Below are 18,302 nucleotides of genomic sequence, written 5' to 3'. Positions count from 1 at the left end.
TTTAATTGTAGTTCTGAAGCTAACGTTAAACCCCAAGCTAACTAATCTAGCTGCTAAATTCAGCGAGCAGCTCCACGCATACATATAATGTAAACTTCGCTCAAAAGTTTTTTTACCACTCAACTTTCACTAGGGCTCGAAAGAAGAGTCCAGAATGTTAACTCGTGTAGCTTTTTAGTCCCGTAGAAGTTCTCCCTAGTTACCTTTGATAACATTGCTGTAAATTGTTGCCCGGAACTCTTCACGATCTTGCTGGTCGAAGTCCTGCCCGTGGATGATCCTCATCTGTTTGAGGAAAGTGGACTTGCCGCTCTCGCCCGCGCCCAGTAAAAGTATCTTAACTAGTCGTTCCGCGTAGGTTTTGTCTCGGGAAAGACTTTTGTCAATCTCTTTAGATTTCCTCAGCTGTTCAACCTCGGTGCTGGTAAGCAGGCAAACTGGGAAGCACTGGTTTAGCACGGATCGGGTCGGCAGGAAGTCCGCCATGTTTCAACCAGCTTCATCGATACACGGGAGAGGGTTTGCTCGTTCATGTGAGGCGCGCGGAAACGCGACTACACTATAGAAATATAATTATTCCAATTCAATGTACTACATGTGACACACACCACTTTCGCTAGGCAGCTCGTTCACACACAAACGCACATTATTTGTGTGACTATCAGTGTATGAGTGTTTTTTATCTTGTCATGTTTTTTTGTGGACCCCAGGAAGAGAAGCTGCTGCTTCTGAAAAAGCTAATGGAGATACAACTAAACACACATAGAGGGCCAAGCCAATCTCTCTTCTACAACCAGGAAGTGTGCTTTGACAATATATTATAAACTGGGTGGTTCGAGCCCTGAATGCTGATTGGTTGACAGGTGTGGTATATCAGACCATATACCACGGGTAAGACAACATGTATTTTTACTGCTCTAATTATGTTGGTAACCAGTTTATATTCACAATAAGGCACCTCGGGGTTTGTATACCACGGCTAAGGGCTGTATCCAGGCACTCCGCGTTGCGTCTTGCATGCATACAGCCCTTAGCTGTGGTATATTAGCCATATACCACAAACCCCCGAGGTGCCTTATTGCTTAAGCATACCACATGAGGTTTGTAGCACCTTAATTGGGAGGACGGGCTCGTGGTAATAGCTGGAGCGGAATAAGTAGAATAGTATCAAATACATCAAACACATAGTTTTATGTAATTCCATTCACTCCATTCCAGCCATTATTATGAGCCATCCTCCCCTCAGCAGCCTCCACTGTAGTATACAGTAAACAAATCTGGTATATAATGCCTTTCTTGCTATGCTAAATGAATACCTTATCTCATCACTCAACCATGTGATTTTGTAGTTTGAATAAAACATGCAGTTTTGCCCTGATAAAACGTTTTTAAATCCTCAATTAAACCAAAATGTTTTACCAAAGTTGACCAAATGAAAGAAAATAGCTGTGCCTAAAATTATAGCATTGAAATACCTTATTATTCACATCACATTAAATGCATCATTTAACAGAACAATTCAACACTGCCAAATTACAATCATGATTTAATCATGAAGCATGTAGACTGAGATTTATTACCCAATGTCATCACCTGGCGGTCACAGTTGCGTAAACGCAGAGCGTGACCGGTAACTGTTATAACGCAGTCTGTGGGTCATCACCAGCTTTTATAGCCACACAGTCATAAACCTCGCCCATTTCTACCATTTATCTTCTTATAACCTTGACCACACTGTTAACTTTATGCCTAACCCTAACCTTAAATTAAGACAACAAATTCCGCCATTGTGGCCAATTTTGACTTTGTGGCTGTGGAATCTGACTTCGTGGCTGTGGAATCTGACTTTGTAGCTGTAGAAGCTAGTGGAAACCCAGGCAGTGACAGACAGGTCAAATCAGTGGCGGTAATATAGAACAGTGCCCTGATTGGCTGATACGCAATCCCTCTCCATCCCTATGGATGCTTGCTGCTGGTCATTGTATTGATAAACTGCTTGCTTATTCACTCGCATCCAGCATCTTCGCTTTGGCTGGAGAAATATTAGGCTAAATTAATTCAGTATTGGCGTTATCATAGCGAATAAGAGGGGAGGAAAGCAAACAACATGACCATCAGAAATGTACGGGATCATGGACAGAGGTTCCGACCGAGGATGGCATGTCTCAAAAAGGTAGGTTAGCTTTATCAGAAATTATGATACGGTTATGCTACACACCACAGACGCAGACATCTAGGCTGTCTTGCTATATTTAGTTCTTAAAATAAAATCGTCTGTTCGTACTTCATACACTGGGCAAAGACTGGTTGAATCAACGTTGTTTCCACTTAATTTCAACCCCCAAAATGTCATAACATTCATCAACGTTGAAAACTAATTGGATTCGCAAAAAAGTCTTAAAGGTAGTGGAATTGCACATTATTTTCATCCAACTTTTAACCCAAATCCAATGGCACGGGGACGTTTTTAGTTGATTTCACGTTCAATTTACGTTAGTCGACAATTTCACTAAATGTAATTTTAAAAAATTGACGTGGGTGGGCAGTTCTGTTTTTCTGGTATTATTCGATCAATGTCTGTCAACCCAATGCACCTATATGATAATAATACATACACATGTGTTTTCCTAACATGCCATTTTCTCTTACAATGGCCAATTTGAAAACTCAGTTATCAGAAAACATAATTCACAGGAAAGCCTGGGAATTATGACGGTCATGTTTAGGTGTTTCACAGGTGTTAAGAAGACTGCAAGATCTCGAAAGCTACGCAGTAAAACGAGAGCGAGACCACCTATTCTCAATGTGTTAAAATAAATGACTTTGGTGAACAGCCTTTCACTTACTGGTATCTTTATGTTGATTGACACGGTGTTCTCTTTAGCGTTGTACTGCTACTCATGGATGCGGTCAGTGAGCGTGATCAGCATTAGTCTGATTAGTATTATCAGCACCACCATCAACCAGTTAATCCAGACAGTAGCAGTATGGAGAGGACAGATCCTAGAGCTTTTCCAGCTGGGACTGTGCTTGTTGTACCTGCTTCTGTTACCAACAGGGTACTAAAACTGGCTTCTCTGTGTAACTTAAGACTATGATGTTTAGCCTATTTACAAGCTCTGCTTGGCCCAGAGACAGTTGGTGTCCAGAGGGTGCTGAGTCCGCTGTGGTTGGCTGAACCTAGCTGGATGGTGTTACTGTCACATGACATCAAAGCCTCAGACAGACACCGGTCTGGCAGAAAGCCCCTTCATATCAGTCAGAGACAGGCCAGAGCAGGCTGGTTTAAAACAGACTGGGCTATAGCTCTACACTGCAAGACTGACTGAGACACACTGGTAGCCGGGCTCAAAACAGGCAGACAGACAGACAGACAGAACCCTACTTGCTGAAACACACTGGTTCTCCAAACATTAAGAGGACCTGAGTCCTTCCTCCACATAGCGTGTATATGCTTGTTTGTGTTCCCTGTCTCCTTCCTCACAGTCCTCCCAATAACCTGTCTCAGAACTACAAAGCACAGACATCCTATTATTTAATAGTCATAGTACTACTTAAAAGTAATATAATTAAGTAATTATATGCATATATAGCTCTGACCTGTCTCGTCATAGTAACCTGTTGACTGTCTGTCCTACTGTCATGGTAACCTATTATTTTGACAACCCGTTGTCTCGGTGACCTGCCTCTGTAGTGGTGTACGCCGTTAGTGATCTGTTGTCTTTACAGCCTGTGTTCCTGTTGTCTTCCAGGTGGAGGCTGTGATGCTGGAGATGCAGGATCCAAAGACTGGAGTCAAGTCACAACCCCAGAAACTGGTTATCACTACTATACCACATGCTATCACAGGTTAAAAAAAAACCCACACACACACACAAAGAAGCACACAGAAAACACACTCAGTGGATTGATAGTGGTTGCCATAGGTTAGGTAACTCCTATTTTTTCCCATGTCTTGAGCTCAATATTCTATCTCCATGACAACCTCTTACTGAGAGGGAGAGAGAGGGGAAACAGAGGGAGGGAGAGAGTGTAGGAGGGAGAGAAGGAAGGCAAAAGAGATGAGGGAGAGAAGGAAGGATAGAGAGAGATGATGGAGGGAGAGAGAATGAGAGAATGAAGGCTAGAGAGAGAGAAGGATGGAGAGAGAGAAGGATGGAGTGAGAGAGATGATGGAGGGAGAGACAATGAGAGAGTGAATGATAGCGAGAGAGAAAGGTAGAGAGAGAAGGATGGAGAGAGAGATGATGGAGGAGGGAGAGAGAGAATAGAGTGTGTAGGAGGGAGAGAAGGAAGGCAAAAGAGATGAGGGAGAGAAGGAAAGATAGAGAGAGATGATGGAGGGAGAGAGAATGAGAGAATGAAGGCTAGAGAGAGAGAAGGATGGAGAGAGAGAGAGAGACAATGAGAGAGTGAATGAATGAGAGAGTGAATGAAAGAGAGAGAGAAAGGTAGAGAGAGAAGGATGGAGAGAGAGATGATGGCGGGAGAGAGAGATTAGAGTGTGAAGGAGGCCGAGAGAAGAAAGAAGAGCGAGAGAGATTGATAAAGAACCTATACTCTTGAGTTTTAATGACGCCACTTCAGCCTGGTCCATTTCTGGTATTCTATTATTGGTAAATAATAGAACAGAACAGACTGGAAGAAAATAGAACTCCCAGAATCCCTTAGGGAAATTTGGTTTGCAAAATAGAAGCTCCCCTCCCCTCTCATCCTCCCCTCTCAGTATATTGACTGTCTCAGCATTAGTTTCTCTCAGAGGGAGGCCTCTGGCATTTACAAACTCCACATGTAATGTCCTGTGGGCAGAGTCTCTCTTTCTACTCTCCCTTTTTTTCTCTCTCTCTTTCTGTGTCTCTATCTCTCTCTCTGTCACTCTAATATCCTCCTCTCCCTTTCTCTCTTTCTCTCTCTACTTTCCACACCCTCTTTATATTACAGAGTAACATCAATGAAAGTGTCCATCTGATGTCATACATGTGATGTCATATCTCTATAATAGTTGTGATGTTTGTTGCAACCTTCTCCAGGTGAGGATGTCGTGACATGGCTAGCCAACCGTTACACTATAGAGGCAGAAGGTAAGAGAGCTTTCTTCTCAGACATACACAGAACATTCTTGAATTACGGTTCTCTTTCGCTCATATTCTCCCTCTCCACCCCTCTCTCTGTCTCTCGCTCCTTCTCTCCCTCTTCCCCCCCCCTCTCTCTCTGTCTGTGTAGAGGCGTGGGCTCTGGGCACCATGTTGGTGGCGTTTGGGTACATCTATCCCCTCCAGGATCATAAACGACTAGTCATCAAACCAGACACAGCCCTCTACCGCTTTCAGGTAACCACGACAACACCGTATAAACCTTAACCAACCCCATACGCCTAACTCTATGCCAAACCTCTGTGCTTTTTGTCTTCTGTCAGACACCATACTTTTGGCCGGCCCAGCAGTGGCCTGTAGAGGACACCGACTATGGTGAGATACACACAACGAGACAAACATAGTTAAAGGTGCACTTTGCAGAAACCTCTCCGCAATTTCCTGGTTGATGAAATTCTAATAGTTTGCCTAATTTCAGTTTATGTGACAAAACCAGTAAGTTTAGTGTAGAGAATCATTGTGCCATCTAAACCGCAGTGAAATATATTTCCCATAACAAAAAATATTGTATTTTCAGCTGTTTGAAGCTGGTGTACAAAACTGAAAATAAAATATGCAAAAAACTAAATTTGAAGCATAGAAGTAGCACACATAGAACAGATCTACCGCTTCTTAGACTTTCTTTCAATGAGAATTACAGATCTATAACTAACATTTCAATGTGAATTTGGTCGGGTCGCCCAAAAAGTTACATATTGCAGCTTTAAAGCTTTCTTTATTGTTAGGTCACCTACATTGTGGACATATTCGTGTGTTGCACCTCCATCACTCGGTCGCGTCGTTGCCATTTTTAATCGATGTTCTACAGATGGAGCAGCCATATTGATGCTCAAAAGTAGAACGGGAGCTAATGACTCTAAACCAGGGCTAATGACTGTTTTGTCCAAATTACACTATAGGGGTTTGGGAATACGATGACGTTGGTAAAGTAGGCACATATTTAGTAGGAAACAATCATCATGTTGTCGAATTTACTTTAGACAGATGGCAATATTGTCATTAGCTAGCAAAATTAATAAAAAATTGCTAGCAGTGCAAATGTTAGCTAGCTAAAATCTGGAAGTCTCCCCTCAATCTTAGCTAGCTAGCTAACGTTATACTGCAACTAAAGTCAATCTGGAGACATCGAAATGATGACAAGGTTTTCCTACTAATTATTCGCCTTCTTTAGAAATGCCATCGTGTTTTCAAGCCACAGTACTGCACTTTGGAATAAATCTTTATCAGCGCTCAATGACGATGCATCGAGTAGAATGCTCAGTCCTAAAAGGAACGTTCAAAACAATATTGTGGCGCAACGTGCAACACATGAATAAGTAAAAAAAAATAATAATAATAATAAAATCATGTTTATTTTTCAGCAATCTACCTGGCCAAGAGAAACATCCGCAAGAAAGGAGTTCTAGAGATGCATGAACAGGTGAGAGGCATTCTCACACACACACACACACACACACACACACACACACACACACACACACACACACACACACACACACACACACACACACACACACACACACACACACACACACACACACACACATCTGTCTAAGTGGTAACACACATCTGTGTTTTCTCTTCAGGAGCAGTATAACGGTCTTCACAAGTGGATGAACCATAAGTGGGACTTCATTGTGATGCAGGCTAAAGAACAGTACAGGTTAGTCTGGCAGAAACAGACTACACTAACATCCATTCATCCACAGACTGTTTACATGGGAACATAGGTTGTTTATCAGGCCTCTAACTCACAGCTGTGTGAGTTAACTAACAGGTGTGTGTGTGTGTGTGTGTGTAGGGCGGGAAAGGAGAGGAAGAAGCCTGATCGTGCAGTATTTGACTGCCAGGAGAGAGCCTACTGGGTTGTACATAGACCTCCGGTGAGACACACACACACACACACACACACACGCACACACACTACATCAAACTGTATGTGGTCTCCAACTGGTCAATTGCAATCGACTGGACGATCTCCAAGGCATTCCTAGTCGATGACCAAACATTTCTGTAAAAAAACCAACAATATTTATTTTTATTGGTGATAGGTGCATTTGATTCAGCAGCCCTAGCGCATGTGTCTGAAGGTAGCCTACCTGGCAGGCCCCGAGAACAAATCAAGTGCACTTATAGGCCTATCGCTGACCAATCAGATAGCTCAGATGACCGTGTCTGCACAGTTTCCTCGCTCCATAGACTGTAAAAAATAAACTGTGAATGTACAGCAAAGTTGATCATGTGAGATTTCAAAACTTTTAAAACTGTGAGATTTCAAAACTTTTAAAACCCTGATTAGAGAGAGACTGAATGAATAAGAACTTAAACATGAACTTACTCGTAAAAAAAGCAGCTTTTGCCGTATTCATTCAGTCTCTCTCTAATCATGCTTTTAAAAGTTTTGAAATCTCACATTAAGTTCTTATTGAGCACTGTCAACACTTTGTTGAACACTTTTAATCCATTCTCCCTACTTCCACTCACGCTACAACCAGCACTGTGGTGAATGAGTATAGCAAAGTGTTCCGATAAGCTTGCGTTGTCATTATTAGCGGCTTGTGTCTTTTCATTTATATCGAGGGAATATTTACCTTTCTCTGGTCATAGGAGTAACAACATGAATTGGTGCAGAAATAATGCAGTGCGACTTAAGTTTCACTATCAGCTGGAAGACTGTGTCCCCTTTCTCAGCAGATGGAGGGAGAGAGGAGCCTCACTGCTGCTCCCTCCCCTCAGACTGACCATCAAATGCAGGCCATCAGCCCAGTAAAAAAAAAAATATATTATTATTATGCTCACTCAGCTTTGCCTCACAAGTAATACAACAAATGAGCTATTGGTTGAATATATTCAGTTGTGCAAATTACTAGGTATCCCCTTTCTCCTTTCATATACCTAAAAGTTTGAAATATAATTTCAAAATGGTCTGAGAAGAACAATGGCAGGGCAATTCAAGCGTAGCCAATATGCAGTGATAATGTATTGGGCCTATAGCTTACTGTACAAACCTCATCGCTACAGAACTGTTTTTAATTGGTTAATGTTGCATAGGATTACGTTTTTTAAGTCATGTTAAAAAAAACGTGTCACTGTACCTATATCATACTTTTCTTTCTTTAAACCCATAACCATGTGTTTGAGGTGTATACTTTTGTTTCAAAGTAGATTTGTTTAAGACTACCAAGAAACACTCTGTGTGGCCCTGATTTAACCCACTGCAGTAAATGGTTAATCCTGTCTTCAAAGTGAATTTATCAGACAGTAAATATGATCAGATCTATTATCAGGCACTGTCCTGCTGACAGGTGAATATATCTTTGGGTGAGATGATGTGTGTCTCTGCAGGTAGGAGTTTTGGCCTTTACCTCTGTCTAGACAGACAGCCTGCTAATGAGGAATCATGGGTAGAGAATGATGCATGCTGGATATTCTCATTAGGGGCGCAGGGGTAGGGGGCCTAGCTCATTTTTCAGTCTTATACCAATCAACAGAACAACACACCATGCTCTCAAATCATATTATCATACCGTGCACATTACACTTTTTCTGTCTCTGTCTGTCTGGCTGTCTGTAGCCAGGGACTGTCAGTGCAATGGACTACGGACTAGAACGCATGGTAGACCCCAACGCAGAGGAGGTAACAGGTCAGTCCCATGTGTGTGTAGATTAGCCTGCTTATGCTGAGGGTGTATTGTAACTACAGGTTTGTCATTGTGACCTAGCACGGCTCTATTCAAGCTGCTTATATTTGATAAGAGGATTTCAACTGTGGTAATCTGACATTAGATACAGGTACACACCCTTCTACTTGCCCCCACATTACATCTGGACTCTCTGTCAAGCAATCACACCACACCTGTCCACTCTGTTAGCCAAATCCAATCTCATACTTCAACTGAAGATATTGCAGATTGCACCTTTCATTTGATTTCTATTTGAATTGACAGGATATCCCCCTTCTCTTTTCTCTCTGCAGGTTCTCTTCTCTTTTACTGTGTCAACTTTGAAGAGTACTTCCGTCTGCACACACTCACTCACAAACACACACACACACACACACACACAAACCATTAAGTGTAGTGATAAATACCACATTATTATTTTATGTCTAACGGAACAAAGTTGACCGTAGCTGGCCATTCTGCTTTAAATAACCAAATCATTGTTTTATTTTCCAGAAAGAAACTTCAGACTTCTTCAGAAGAATTGTTAGTAACAACATTTTATATCCTAACATAATTACCTCATTTACATTTTTGTCTGTGTTGATGACCACTTCCTTTTCCTGTTTCCTGTAGATGATTTTTACCCAGCAGTCCATCATGAGGCCGAGGGTCAAGTCGTCTGTCTCTATCGGAGCGTACGTCTAGTTTACATTTCGTCACGTTTGACACACTCAGGGTTAAAAGCTGAACTCACATACTAGGCACTGTGTCGTAATAAATGGTGAAAACATTTGTATGACTAAGTGCTAAAAAGCATAATTCTCCAACATAGTAGTAGTTGTTTGTGTGTGCGTGTTCTCTCTCTTCTCCAGTCTGGTGAAATACTCCATCACCTGTAATAAGCACGACCCTTTCCTAGCCCCCTGTCTCCCTAGCAACCCCTGGGTCACCGATGATGTCACCTACTGGTTGCTCAACATGGCCAAGTGAGTCTGATCCCCAACTGTTCAACTTACTCTTCCTGTCCTACCTGTTGTTATAGAACGTATCATTTGAACTTGTACAGTATCAATACGTGGACATTCATGTGTCTGTCTGTCAGTGTGGATATTCCTACTAAGATGCGTGTGGAGAGGTGGACGTTCAGTTTCGGGGAGCTGCTCTCTGACCCTCGAGGCAGAGATGACTTCAGACTCTTCCTCAAGAAGGAGTTCAGCGGTATGTTGATACAACGTTATGACAACATTGGGGAAACATTACAGCAATGGTATTATATGTTGGTCCAGGTCTCTTGAAAAATAGATTTTCATCTCAACAATACTAACCTGATTAAAAAAACATTATATAAACACCTAATAGTGAATTCTAGTCAGTCACGTACCAGTCCCTTTGACACCCAACCATCTGGCTCTTCTGAAGGTGCATCTACTTGTTCTATTAGGGGTTGATATTATAAAAGTCAAGCTTGATTGGTTGACTGATTGATTGACAGGTGAGAACCTGGCATTCTGGGAGGCATGTGAGGATCTGAAGTGGGGAACGGCTGCTACCATGAACGAGAAGGCCCAGCAGGTCTACAAGTAAGACACACTCACTCACTCACTCACTCACTCACTCACTCACACACTCACACACTCTCACTCACACACTCTCACTCACCATGTCTCTGGTCAGGACTTTCTTGGCGCGTGGCGCCCCCCGGTGGATCAACATTGACGGGAAGACTATGGAAGTGACGGTCAAAGGGCTGAAACACCCTCACAGATACGTACTGGATGCAGCTCAGACACACATCTTCATGCTGATGAAGAAGGTCAGTTTCACCTCATTAATACTACTGGCCCTCTGCCTGCTGTAACTGGAGAAATCAAACACAAAATGGTTGCCATGATGTAACATTCCTGACTAACTTATTTTGGAGTAAAACTGTCAATACACGTACAGGAGGTATCTAAGTGTTTTTATGTAGGACTCTTATGGGCGGTACCTGAAGTCTCCAGTGTTTAAGGACACTCAGAAGAGGGCCATCGGTCCTGATCAACACAGGTTCAGGTCAGTGCTGTGTGTCAGCACAGTGGACATATTGTCTGGACTGTCATGCCTATCTCCCTCAATGCAGAGATGGAAAGACTTTGTAGCTGTACGGACGTTAATAACTCTTTCTCCGCCACCTCCCTTCTCCAGTGTGTCCCAGTTGGAGGCCAATGCGAGGAAGCGTCGTCCCAGCATCAGTCCCATCATCGTCCGCCAGCAGGAGAAGGAGGAGAGAGCCAGGATGGCCACCAGTGGTCCTGTGGACATCACACAGGTCATGAGTAAACTCAGCAACAAGGGCAAGGAGGTGCCCCCACCCAAAAAATAGACCACAGACATACTCACATGCATTGACATAAATGTACACACTTCTAGAAGCACAACTACACACACACACACACACACACACACACACACACACACACACACACACACACACACACACACACACACACACACACACACACACACACATAGGCTACACACCCAATGAAAACGAAGCAACGTTGTTGCTATCTTTAAAAATAGTTTGGAAGATAGCAGTGCAATTTTGAATTTCTATGAACTGTATACTAGAAGAACAGTAATGTCTGACTGTCCACAGACCGTTACATGTAAAGTTAAAGTGTTTTCTGTTCACATTATTCTAGAAAATCATAGTACATGTCACAGGAGATAGTGTTTTAGTCTTGATGGTATGTTCACCTGCGTCTCACCGGTATCTGCGTCTCTCGCCTCTCTTTCAATGTCATCAGCTTCATGTTCCACCCATAGGGACATATCTGGGTTGTTCCACCAATAGAGTGCCTTTTATGTCCTTCAGACATTGTGTGTACATAAACCACGGTAAACAATGCCAATAGCAGTGTTTTCTCATTCAAATAAATTGTGTTTTAATTGAAAATTCAAATTTTGGCATGTCGCAAGTAATGTTTGTCCAACTTCTAGGACGATTTTAACCCACTTAACCCCAAGATCTTCCCCAAAAGTTTTCACCATCAGTCCTAGTTCTTTTGCTGCTTAGGGAAAGATCTTATTTAATGTGATTAATTAAATTTACATTTGAAGGGTTTATTTCCAAAATGCTATATCCACCAATTTTTCACATTTTGTGTTTTTGTTTCATCAGAAATGGTTGCTTATGGGAGCCTTCCTGTGTCTACAATATTACTGTTCTAAGTTGTTTAATTAATAGATAAAAAAAGTTTTGCCATACGGTATAAATCCATTATTTAGCTGGAATGAAATGTTCGTATTCTGTATTTGACTGTGATAGGTGGTTGTCTCACCTAGATATCTTAAGATAAATTGACTAACTGTCAATCGCTCTGAATAAGAGCATCTGCTAAATAACTAAAATGTCAAATGTTTTACATATAGATCTCATATTACTGCATTGAATTATTTATTTTATGGAAAAAAAAAATGTTTTTTAAAATTACATTTGACTGTGTAAAACCTAACAGTACTACTGATTTCTCTGAGAGTGAGGCGGATATATATTATTACTGTGTAAAACCTAGCAGTACTACTGATTTCTCTGAGAGTGAGGCAGATATATATTATTACTGTGTAAAACCTAGCAGTACTACTGATTTCTCTGAGAGTGAGGCAGATATATAGCGTTTTGCAAAAAACATGATTATTTGTCTCTGAAATGAAACCATCAAGTGACAGATTATAAACAAATACATGTCTGTCATTGAACAACCCCATGCCATGATTAGATGGTGTGTTTTTCCACTAGTCTCATTCATAAGTTCTTCAAACAGTAAAAGCTAATTTACCAACATTTCTGTTATGGATATATATAGCATTTTGGAAATAAACTCTTAATTTGTCCCTCAGGGTTAACCCTGTAACGTGAACTCAACTCTTGTGTTAATATGTTAACACTATTCCTTTTTTAAGAAACATTGAACATTTAATAGCAGTTGAGATGGCTCTACTTTTTCTGGCCATTTTCTGGTGTTTTGTGGTAGAAAACTGAGAACATCGAGCCTAACACGTCAACCCTGTTACCCATAGATACACTACATGACAAAAAGTATGTGGACACCTCGTTGAACATCTCATTCCAAAGTCATGGCCATTAATATGGAGTTGGTCCCCCCGTTGCTGCTATAACAGCCTCCACTCTTCTGGGAAGGCTTTCCACTAGATGTTGGAACATTGCTGCGGGGACTTGCTTCCATTCAGCCACAAGAGCATTAGTGAGGTCAGGCACTGATGTTGGGTGATTAGGCCTGGCTCGCAGTTGGCGTTTCAATTGATCCCAAAGGTGTTCGATCGGGTTGAAGTCAGGGCTCTGTGCAGGCCAGTCAAGTTCTTCCACGCCGATCTCGACAAAGCATTTCTGTATGGACCTCGGCTTTGTGCATGTGGGCATTGTCATGCTGAAACAGGAAAGGGCCCCAAACTGTTGCCACAAAGTTGGAACCACAGAATTGTCTAGAATGTCATTGTATGCTGTAGTGTTATGATGACAGGGGACGCGGCTCTGTTGCATCCTGCAGTGTGTGACGTTTGGTGGCGTGGCGTTTGGTGTGGCGTTTGGTTTGGTGTGGCGTTTGGTGTGGCGTGGCGTTTGGCGTGGCGTTTGGTGTGGCGTGGCGTTTGGTGTGGCGTGGCGTTTGGTGTGGCGTGGCGTGGTGTTTGGTGTGGCGTCGCGTTTGGTGTGGCTTGGTGTGGCGTTCTTTTGTGTTTTTAATTAGACCCAAGCCACCCGGACTTTGAACTACTCCCCTCTGGGCGCAGGTATAGGGCACCCCTCAGCAGGAAAAACACAACTACACAATAATTTGTGCCAGGTGTGATATCCCTCCTAAATAGCTCAGGCTAATGTTCCTATCGACTCAGTAAGGCCAGCAGGCTAGTATTTAAAAAAAATAAATAATAATAATAATAATGTTTTACTGGCATGTAACTTTTATGAAAGTTGTATTGTCAATTTTGTTTTGTATTTAAACACCACTTTAAACATGTACATGGCTCTGCAATAAAATTTCCCCATGGGGACAATAAAGTCAGTAAGTAAGTGTTAAGATTCCCCTTCACTGGAACTAAGGGGCCTTAACCATTATTCCTCATCTACCAAACTTTACAGTTGGCACTATGCATTCGGGCAGGAAGCGCTCTCCTGGCATCTGCCAAACCCAGATTAGTCCGACGGACTGCCAGATGGTGAAGCGTGATTCATCACTCCAGAGAACGTGTTTTCACTGCTCCAGAGTCCAATGGCGGCAACCTTTACACCACGCCAGCTGAAGTTTGGCATTGTGCATGGTAATCTTAGGCTTGTGTGCGGCTGTTTGACCATGGAAACCCATTTCATGAAGCTCCTGAAGAACAGTTCTTGTGCTGACGTTGCTTCCAGAGGCAGTTTAGAACTCAGTAGTGAGTGTTGCAACCGAGGACAGACGATTTTTACGCGCTTCAGTACTCGGCGGTCCCATTCTGTGAGCTTGTGAGGCCTACCACTTTGCGGCTGAGCCGTTGTTTCTCCTAGACGTTTCCACTTCACAATAACAGCACTTAGAGTTGACCAGGGCAGCTCTAGCAGGGCAGAAATTTGATGAACTGACTTATTGGAAAGTTGGTATCCTATGACGGTGCCACGTTAAAAGTCACTGAGCTCTTCAGTAAGGCCATTCTACTGCCAATCTTTGTCTATGGAGATTGCATGGCATGCTCGATCTTATACACCTGTCAGCAACGGGTGTGGCTGAATTAGTCAAATCCACTAATTTGAAGGGGTGTCCACATACTTTTGTATATATATTGTAGATAGGCTAGAAATGTTTTACAAATATTCTAATTTTTGTGATTGTTCCTCCCGGTTGCACAGAGCAAGCGTCCATTCCCCCTGTAACAATGGGAGTTATGGCTGATTTCAGATGAAATCGTCAACCCTGTTACAGTCAACCCTGTCAATAGTCACTTTTGTAGTCATGTTTTCATAATTTGACCTCTTGAGATGTAACATGTTTATTGAGAAGTTGGAACGTGTGCTATTAATGATAGAATGTTCAAATTTGGTGTAATAAAATGAAGAAGAAAAGCCAGTCCCCTAAAGGCAGTCTATTGGTGGAATGGCACATATGTTGTATGTCATTACTGTAACCTACATGTCTGCACCATCTATACAATAAAGCATCAATTACCAGCCATATCTGTCTGTCATCTCATTTTCACTGTGTCATCCAGTCACTGTGCCCGTCACTGTCCATTGGACCATAATGCCATAACAGAACTCACAGATAACTCAGTCATTCCTGTCACAGGGCCAGACCAATCCATGCTACCCTTCATCTACAGTTTACCAGGGTTCAGCATTTACTCATCATTTTTACCACTCCATCCATGTGTGCAATGTATTAGTATGACCTCTCAGTGATCTTTCCCACCCCTGACCCTATATCTGACCTCTGACCTTTAACCCCTACAGCTGTGTCGCTTTACAGCACCCGTTCCCCACCTCGCGGTCTACTCCGGCCCCCCCTCCACCTCCCCCGCCTCACCCCCTTTCCCCTTCCGTCTCCCCCACACCCCCGCCTGCCCTTCACCCATCAGCGTAACCATAGACAGCACCCCCGCCTCAGAACGCAGGTGGGAGGAAGGAAGAGGAGGTGGGCTGGAGGGGGGAGAGGCAGGCCCTGAGGGCTGGGGGACAGCTGTCTCTTCTCGTTCCCGTATGGCTCTCTCATTGGGCCGTCTGTTGAGGCGGGGCTGTACTTCCTCCACGGTATTCGCCAGCCTGTCACCCAAATGTCCTGCCCCCGCCGGGACCAGCAGCCGCGTTCAGCCTATCAGCACGGAGCAGCCCAGCCAAGCCCCGCCCAGACGCATTGCCAAGTGAGTCACAGAGAGTCAGCTCACACACCTTTATGCATCCTCATCCCTTCATTCCCTCCTCATTCCTCTTTCCTCGTTCCTTCAGTTTTTTCCAGATCAAGGTGGACATCCCTCCAGAGTGTCGCATCTACCCCATCGACTCCGAGGATGAGGAGGAGAGTGGGGGGGCGTCGAGAAGGGGAGGAGGAGGGCAGGTGAAGGAGATCATCTGTCCCTGGGAGAGTGTGACACCTCATGAGGGGGCCGGGTAACATACACACACATTCACGCACGAATGCACAACACACACAGAGATGGACACACACGGACACAGCTGAATCCTTACCGTAATCCTTAATTTAACCAAACTGATCGCTCTCTCGCACCTATCAGATGACGGTCATTCAATTCATACATCAATGTTCTGGACATTCAGAAGTAGCAGAAGCTAGTCAAAGCTAGCTGAACATTGCCCACTGATATCAACACGGCTCTTGATTCTATGAGTTTACTGGGAGTTTGCACAACACCTCTCAACAATGTACAGTACATATTTCTATATGTATTCTAGTGAGTTAAACTCTGTTTAGTTTTCTGACGTTAGGTCTACAGTGTGTCTCCACCATGCTGCTGCTCTGTAGAGTTGTGCGTGTGGCTTCTCTGCTGTTTTATGTAGCTTTGTAGTACTCTAGTCCAGGACTCGGACTTGACTCGACTAGTGGTGACTTGGACTTGACTCGGACACAGGTCACGATTTTCATGGCTCGAGACTCGGACTTGACCAGTGTTGACTCAGACTTGGACTCGACCAGTGTTGACTCAGACTCGGACTCGACCAGTGTTGACTCAGACTTGGACTCGACCAGTGTTGACTCAGACTCGGACTCGACCAGTGTTGACTCAGACTTGGACTCGACCAGTGTTGACTCAGACTCGGACTCGACCAGTGTTGACTCAGACTCGGACTCGACCAGTGTTGACTCAGACTTGGACTCGACCAGTGTTCACTCAGACTCGGACTCGACCAGTGTTGACTCAGACTCGGACTCGACCAGTGTTGACTTGGACTCGACCAGTGTTGACTCAGACTTGGACTCGACCAGTGTTGACTTGGACTCGACCAGTGTTGACTCAGACTTGGACTCGACCAGTGTTGACTCAGACTTGGACTCGACCAGTTGTAACTTTGTTGTCAGACAATCTCTCTCTTCTGCATAATTTAACATACATCTTAGATAACTGTATTGTCTATTTAATAGCCTTACAAATGTGCCACACTGTAATGAAATTAAACTTTAAAATGTTTGAACAGCATTGTTGAACACTATCAAGTGACTTGGACTCAAGGTTTACTGACTTGCCTAAATCACTGTTTCATACCCGTGTTGGGTAGCCTTTGTCTTTATCTTTAGGGGTTAAGTGATGTTTTTCCATAGTGTCTTTCCTAATGGACAGTGCAGTGAGTTAACTAACAGAATGTATTTTACCCTCTACCTTTAATGTGTTTACAGAGACCAGAATGTGACACGTGAACAGTATTGTATGATTTCTTGTGTAAGTGCCTCAATAAATGACTAAAACATGACTGTAACAAGGTGAGGAGTAAATTAATCTATGTGTTTAACCAGGATCGCAACTTTCACTGGGGACGGGGGAGGGGACATGTCCCCCCCCCACATTCTGAAATAGCATTTTTGCCCCCCCTAGTTTTATCATTGGAATGTGATACAAAACGAGGCAGCGGTGTGCTTTAGGACCATACGGACGCCTCCGAGCGGTCGGGTAGGCTGTTTGGAGTGTTTATCCACCTGTATACATTTTTTAAATAATAATAATTATGTCCCCCCCCACTTCTAAAACTAAAGTTGCGCCCCTGTGTGCAACTAGACTGACTGACAATGTATGGCATTATATACTGTATCTGTCTTCTGGGCAGTGGTGAGGATGCACAACCTCCACTAGGTGGAGTTCTCTGCATGTTTCATGGCTGAAGACAAGCTAATGTACTACAGCTATAAAGGCTATGGTTTTCCCGTAGATATATTTTCACTAATAACACTGAACAAAAATATAAAAGCAACATGTCAAGTGTTGGCCCCATGTTTCATGAGCTGAAATAAAAGATCCCAGAAATGTTCCATACGCACAGAAAGCTAATTTCTCTCAAATATTGTGCACAAATTTGTTTACATCCTTTGCCAAGATAATCCATCCACCTGACAGGTGTGGCATATCAAGAAGCTGATTAAACAGCATGATCATTACAATAAAAGACCACTCTAAAATGTGCAGTTTTGTCACACAGCACAATGCCACAGATGCCTCACATTCTGAGAGATTGTGCAATTGACATGCTGACTGGAGGAACGTCCCCCAGAGCTGTTGCCAGAGAATTGAATGTTAATTTCTCTTCCATAAGCTGCCTCAAATGTCATTTTAGAGAATTTGGCAGTGCGTCCAACTGGCCTCACAACCGCAGACCACGTGTATGGCGTAGTGTGGGCGAGCGATTTGCTGATGTCAACGTTGTGTACAGAGCTCCCCATGGTAGTGGTGGGGTTATGGTATGGGAAGGCATAAGCTACAGACAATGAACACAATTGCATTTTATCGATGG

At 43.2% G+C, this 18,302-nt stretch overlaps 2 protein-coding genes across 3 annotated transcripts in view; one reads left to right on the top strand and one right to left on the bottom strand.

Annotated features, from left to right (window-relative positions):
- LOC139570050 (guanine nucleotide-binding protein subunit alpha-13-like) overlaps positions 1-528 on the bottom strand; it is a 39,098-nt gene extending 38,570 nt beyond the window's left edge. Inside the window, exon 1 of the mRNA XM_071391516.1 lies at positions 204-528. Within this exon, the coding sequence (XP_071247617.1) occupies positions 204-486 (283 nt within the window). The 5' untranslated portion in view covers positions 487-528. The remainder of the gene's footprint in view (positions 1-203) is intronic.
- LOC139570049 (regulator of G-protein signaling 9-like) lies at positions 506-17,270 on the top strand. Of its 2 annotated transcripts, none has more exons than XM_071391515.1 (19): positions 506-891; positions 3,753-3,849; positions 5,031-5,081; positions 5,224-5,330; positions 5,417-5,468; positions 6,515-6,573; positions 6,740-6,816; positions 6,955-7,036; positions 8,728-8,790; positions 9,332-9,361; positions 9,452-9,513; positions 9,691-9,804; positions 9,921-10,036; positions 10,311-10,398; positions 10,493-10,631; positions 10,788-10,870; positions 11,003-11,126; positions 15,300-15,706; positions 15,792-17,270. In XM_071391515.1, the coding sequence occupies exons 2-19, from the start codon at positions 3,765-3,767 to the stop codon at positions 15,955-15,957; spliced, it is 1,905 nt and encodes a 634-aa protein (XP_071247616.1). In that variant the 5' UTR covers positions 506-891; positions 3,753-3,764; the 3' UTR covers positions 15,958-17,270. The 2 variants fall into 2 exon arrangements, with proteins under 2 accessions (XP_071247616.1, XP_071247614.1); XM_071391513.1 differs by lacking the exon at positions 506-891 and adding an exon at positions 1,840-2,173.
- Positions 17,271-18,302: the final 1,032 nt, after the last annotated feature.

This window comes from Salvelinus alpinus, chromosome 3 (assembly GCF_045679555.1).
Source record: "Salvelinus alpinus chromosome 3, SLU_Salpinus.1, whole genome shotgun sequence".
Taxonomy (NCBI): domain Eukaryota; kingdom Metazoa; phylum Chordata; class Actinopteri; order Salmoniformes; family Salmonidae; genus Salvelinus; species Salvelinus alpinus.
Note: the sequence above shows the minus strand (reverse complement) of the source record. Positions and strands in the feature narration are given on the sequence as shown.

Excerpts from the sequence above, each read along its gene's own strand:
- LOC139570049 (XM_071391513.1), top strand. The coding sequence starts at position 2,108 with ATGACCATCAGAAATGTACGGGATCATGGACAGAGGTTCCGACCGAGG. Across the intron at positions 9,805-9,920 it reads TGGTTGCTCAACATGGCCAA|TGTGGATATTCCTACTAAGA; the intron begins GTGAGTCTGATC and ends TCTGTCTGTCAG. Across the intron at positions 15,707-15,791 it reads CCGCCCAGACGCATTGCCAA|TTTTTTCCAGATCAAGGTGG; the intron begins GTGAGTCACAGA and ends TCGTTCCTTCAG.